A 5,055-nucleotide genomic window follows, 5' to 3' on the forward strand; every position below is an offset into this window, starting at 1 on the left:
CCCCCCCCCCCCCCCTTTTTTTTTTCTACCACCCCTCTCCCCTTCTTTTTCAACCTATTGCATTAAAACATTGTTAGCTTAGTCTGCTATTAAAATTGTTTGGTAGTCTCCCGCTGATTGGCATTTGCCAACATGAAAAGTAAGGTACCTTTATTATGCTTGAAAGGCAACAGAGAGGTTGTTAGCTTTGAAGTGTCAAATATGCATCTCATATGGTGAATCTGTGAATAGCCTGATGAACCGTTGTTGGCCAAAAAAAAAAAGGATGGTGAATCTGTGAATAGCCTTATAAACCCTCTCACTATTCTTTGGAAAGATGGACTTTTTCTTTAATTTAAGTTCAGTAGCTACCAGAAACATTCTTTATTTCATCCTTGAAGAAAGAAGGAAGGTTTTGTGGAAGTTCCATGCTGATAGGATTATGGTGGATTTGGGAGAGAATCCATAGAATGTTTAAGAGCCAACGACTTGGTCCACATGAAACCATAGAGATTCTCTGTATAAGTGTTGCTTATGTTGTACATCATTATGTATTGGAGGTAGGTCAGATTTGCACAATATCACCAAAGTGGCCTCATGGTTGTCTCCATGAGATGTCACAATTAGCCCAGCTTTGATGGTTTGTCCTTTGGCAACTCCACGCAGGCTTGGGCAGGTAAAAGTTGATGTATTAAGGTTTTCAGCTCCTATTGTATTGCAGTTGCAGCTTCGGAGTGCAGTTATGAATCACATGGGTTGATCATCTTCTTACGTAATCAATGTTTCATTCATTGTTTAGGTGAGATTCGGCAGTGGTGATTGGTGGCTATTGGGGTTACCTAGAGCACCTTGGAGGTTCTGGTGCACCTTATTTGAGTGCCTGGTCAGGTCTTGTTAATTGTGGCTCTAAGATCAACTAACTTGATGGCTATGGATTAGTGAAGTCAGGAGCATATAGGAATTCTTTGTTGGTTGGAGTTTATACTATTGGCTTATTGTAGATTATCTGGCGTTATTTTTCTCATGTTGCTTTGCACTATGCCCATTATGGAGCTTGTTGCTCCTACCCAGACCTCATTTCAGTGAGGTTCTTTTTTTTTTACCGCTTTTTCGGTTCCAACAAAATTGATCTACCACATTTTCATGGGTTCCAAGATCAGTGAAATTTACTTGGATTGGTGGGGCAGGGTAGTTGGTAGTTTTTTTTTCCTCTTTTTTTTTTATTCGGGAGGGAGGGGATACTCTGTTCATTGGGTTGATGGTGCTTGGGTTTAGATTATTGGTCCTTTCTGAGATGAACGGGTTTGCTATAGCTATGGAAGCTAGTATTGATGGCTTGTTTAAGTCTTCCAGACGTGATACACAGAGTTATTATCAGCTCTTTCAAGTCTTCAAAATTTTCAGCCACATTTATGAAATTTTAACCTTGGATTTTGGGTTCTAGTCATCAGTCTAAGCCTAACTCTCACCTACTCTCCTGATTATATTCAGTGCCGTAATTTTTTGCTGGATGGTGTGATGGCTGGTGACTCCAGCACGGTCCCCAAGTTAAGTGGATGATGCAGAAGTTAGGGTCTGGAAGTAGTACCAGTGAAGGAAGAAGTAGACAACCAATTCCAAAATCTGACAGATGGCAGTAGCCTTTGTCTGTAATGACAGGTCACAGCTAGTACGAGAGCCAGCACATGACAACATGCAGTTACTGTTCATGTTAAGATTCTGTGTTGGATAAGATTTCAGAACTTTCCTTGAGCATTCCAAGTTGTGGGGTCTATCTTCCAGTTTTTTTATTTTTTTATTTTTTATTTTTATTTTTTACAATATATATATATATATATATTGTAAAGCTGAGTTGGCTCCTCTTTTCTTATTGGTTGTTACTGCATTAGGTTAGTTTGGAGCTTTCCATTTAGTTGGATGATGAAAGTTCTTATTTCCTATTGGGTGGTTGTTGTAGGCTCTCTGGCTTTTAGAGAAGCTATAACTATATGTACAGCCATAGCCCTCATTCATTGATTATAAGAGTTAAGCAATTCAGTTTCTGATTTGGTTCTATGGATTCAGGAGTGTTTACTCGGTGGATTCTGAGTGAGGCTTAGGTGGGATTTTTTCTCATACGAGTTGAAATCGAAAAATATAAGATTTTGCGGATCCCTTGTGTGATGGGAAAGATCACAACCCACATCTTCGGTGCCTTGTTCATTAGTGGGGCAAGGAGTCGGAGATCCGAGTGATGTGTTACAAGATTGGTTAAAAGAACTATGGGAATGGAAAGGAAAGACCTACATCAAAAATTCTTCAATATCAGCAGTGATTTTATTCTATTCTCTTTTTCCTTTTTACATATATCATGGCTATTATATAAGTGCTTTTAATGTAAGACTAGGTAGGAACTACCCAACCCCAGTCAGGATCCGACAACTTGAAGTCTGAAATCAGATTTAGAACCAAGTTCAAATCTGGATGAATAGGGAGATCTTCAATTACTCACAAACCACTACTCGGATGGTGCTCAAACTTTGATCAATGCTTCTCTTGTGGTGCTGATCAAACCTTCTGAAGGGTTTTGTAGCCTGATCTCAGGTTTGGGAGATCTGAGAATAGCTCCCAAAATAGAAACTTTTGTAGAACTTCAAGAATAAATGATGGAGATCCCTGTTGGACACCAAATTTGGATTGAAGGTGTTCCTTGATAGCTTCAACAAAACCCTAAAAGGATCTAGGAATCTGGACAGCAGGCTGAGAGCACCAAAGGAAATAGATAAGGGTTGGAGAACCCTGACAAAGTTGAATCAAATTTGGTTCTCCTTGGAATATCTGCAATCTGAACTGTAGATTGATGTTTGGGTCGCCAAATAGGTCTTCAATACTCTTAGATCACTCTATCACAAGTCGGCACAAAGAAGAAATTAAAAAGGGAAAAAGAGAATCGATGGGAGGGTTGAGAAGGTTGGAAGAAGAATTAGTGAATGGGCATCTCACCCTTCAAAGTAATGGCTATCTCAGCCATGAGTAAACACTCAATTTTCATAAACTTCAATCTATCTTTTCATTATGATCAATGGGCTTTAAATAGCCTTACAAAACTTGGACACAAAGAAATAACGAAAAAAAGAAACTAATGGACTAAAATAAGACTTTCTAATTTGAGTCTAACTTGCTAACCAATCTTAAAAAAATTAGAAACTAACAACTAAACAAAAGAAGGAAACTAGCCAGAATCATAAAAATAGAAACTTCTTTGACAAACAAAAAATAAGAAACTAACTTGACTAATTTGCTCACTGTGAAAATAGAAACTAACAAAACTAAACTAAATAGGAAAGTAAAATAGAAGAGATTGGCACAATATACTGTTCACGTAAACAGTGTTTCGTGAACAGTATTTTCTGACTCTTGTTTTTGTCTGCTTCTTCGAGCTTTTTCAAAAGGCCTTCGTCCCAGCCTGTTATCTACCATTCTCTCTCTATTTATTCCATCTTTCAGTTCAAGAACTCAGTCAGATTTGTCGCTTTTTTGTAACTCTGATTATTCTGTTTTCTGAAATTTCCATATTGCTGTTATGTTTGCTTTCAGATTAGTATTTTAGTGGCTGTTCTGATATCTGAATTTCTGAACTAAGATCTGAAATCTTCCCATACCCTGCAGCCATACTAATTTAATTTTACCGAATTTTCTGAGAGTTGTTTGTTCTTAGTTCAGCTCTTCTGCTACTTATTAGGATCAGTTCTGATGATATGTCTTCTGCATTCTAATAAGTCCTAAGAATACTAATTTGATTACAGGTTCTGCCAAACAATTTATTGTTCTTTTGTTCGTACTTTCAAGTTTCCTACTTGTGGGAAGCTTGTTCTAGATCTCACAATCCAGCCATCAGAATTTGATGAAAAAATTGCAGACCTGTTTGGCCATTTAAATTAGGCAATCAATTGAAATTTTATGCTGTTCTATTCTGATCTTCTGACGCTATTATCTATCACTGTTTCCGGTTCTTTTCCTATTCTTGCAATCCCATGAGCTCTACTGTCTTTACCTGGTCCAGGATTAGTCTTCATAATGGGGTATGGGGGTACTGTCTGAAAACATTTGCTTTTGTGCCCTGAAATGATTGGGTGCAATGAGTCTGCAAGCTACTATTCACCAGGCTGGATTGGGTGGATCGTGCTTTTCATATTTTCAAGACATTTGTGGCACTTAGATATTCTTTTCTGGAGGTTCATTTTAACCTTTTAGTATGAGACTCCATTTGACTGCCTAATATCAAACAGGAATGCTAGATCGATGGATGTACAGGCTTCTTGAGGCATTAACAAAGTCAAAAAGTAGAACCAGACTACGGTAATCGAAGATTTGGATCGACTCTTAATGCAAGCAGCAAGGCTCTGTATTGCCCAGGTCCAAGGATTTGAACAGTTCATCAAAGCAAGATCTCCCATTTTTTGGCACAAGGAGCGTGGAAGCAAAGATGAGCCACTAGAGAAACTGATGCAGCTTACCTGCCAATCTATTTGTTTCCGCTTTGAATTATATGCTCTTTGTGTAAAATTATACCTATCTTTTTCCCAATAACATAGTCTAGTCTGCAACGAAAGTTCTTTTGGAAAAAGGTGAACTTTATTATTATTATTTTTCTTGTATCAAAAGATGAGGGGAAATGCATATTTTATGCTATAACCATATATTGAGCACATAAAATTTACAGTTTTGTCATTTTTATTTTCCAATGTATAAGTAATTGAGGCTCCATTTGATTTCATTGAAAAATCATGTAGAGGAAAATTATCAGATGAAATCATAGTTTCTAACATCAGATTGGAAAGAGAAGTAGAATTCGGTAGGACTGAAACTGCCTTTTTTTTTTTTTGGTTTATAGACATGAACTGGAGTCAAACCTTTATAATAGAATAAAGAACTGGAATCAAAGCACCCAGCATCTGATTTTCAGGGATCATCGGTCATTGTATACCTAATGCTCATTTTCTTTTACCTATTCCTGTTTTATTTATGGGTAAAAGAAAGCCCCCTGGTCTTGTGGCTCCTGCACCCTGGCACAGAGTGCGGAGGGGCAAATTGATG

General features: G+C 37.7%; 1 protein-coding gene across 1 annotated transcript in view; it reads left to right on the top strand.

Moving 5' to 3' along the window:
* LOC122094112 (endoplasmic reticulum-Golgi intermediate compartment protein 3-like) overlaps positions 1–4,689 on the top strand; it is a gene marked incomplete at its 5' end in the record, with an annotated part of 35,903 nt that extends 31,214 nt beyond the window's left edge. The window contains 1 exon segment of the mRNA XM_042664789.1: positions 4,248–4,689. Within this exon segment, the coding sequence (XP_042520723.1) occupies positions 4,248–4,321 (74 nt within the window).
* Positions 4,690–5,055: the final 366 nt, after the last annotated feature.

Source organism: Macadamia integrifolia, chromosome 11 (genome assembly GCF_013358625.1).
Source record: "Macadamia integrifolia cultivar HAES 741 chromosome 11, SCU_Mint_v3, whole genome shotgun sequence".
Classification (NCBI taxonomy): Eukaryota; Viridiplantae; Streptophyta; class Magnoliopsida; order Proteales; family Proteaceae; genus Macadamia; species Macadamia integrifolia.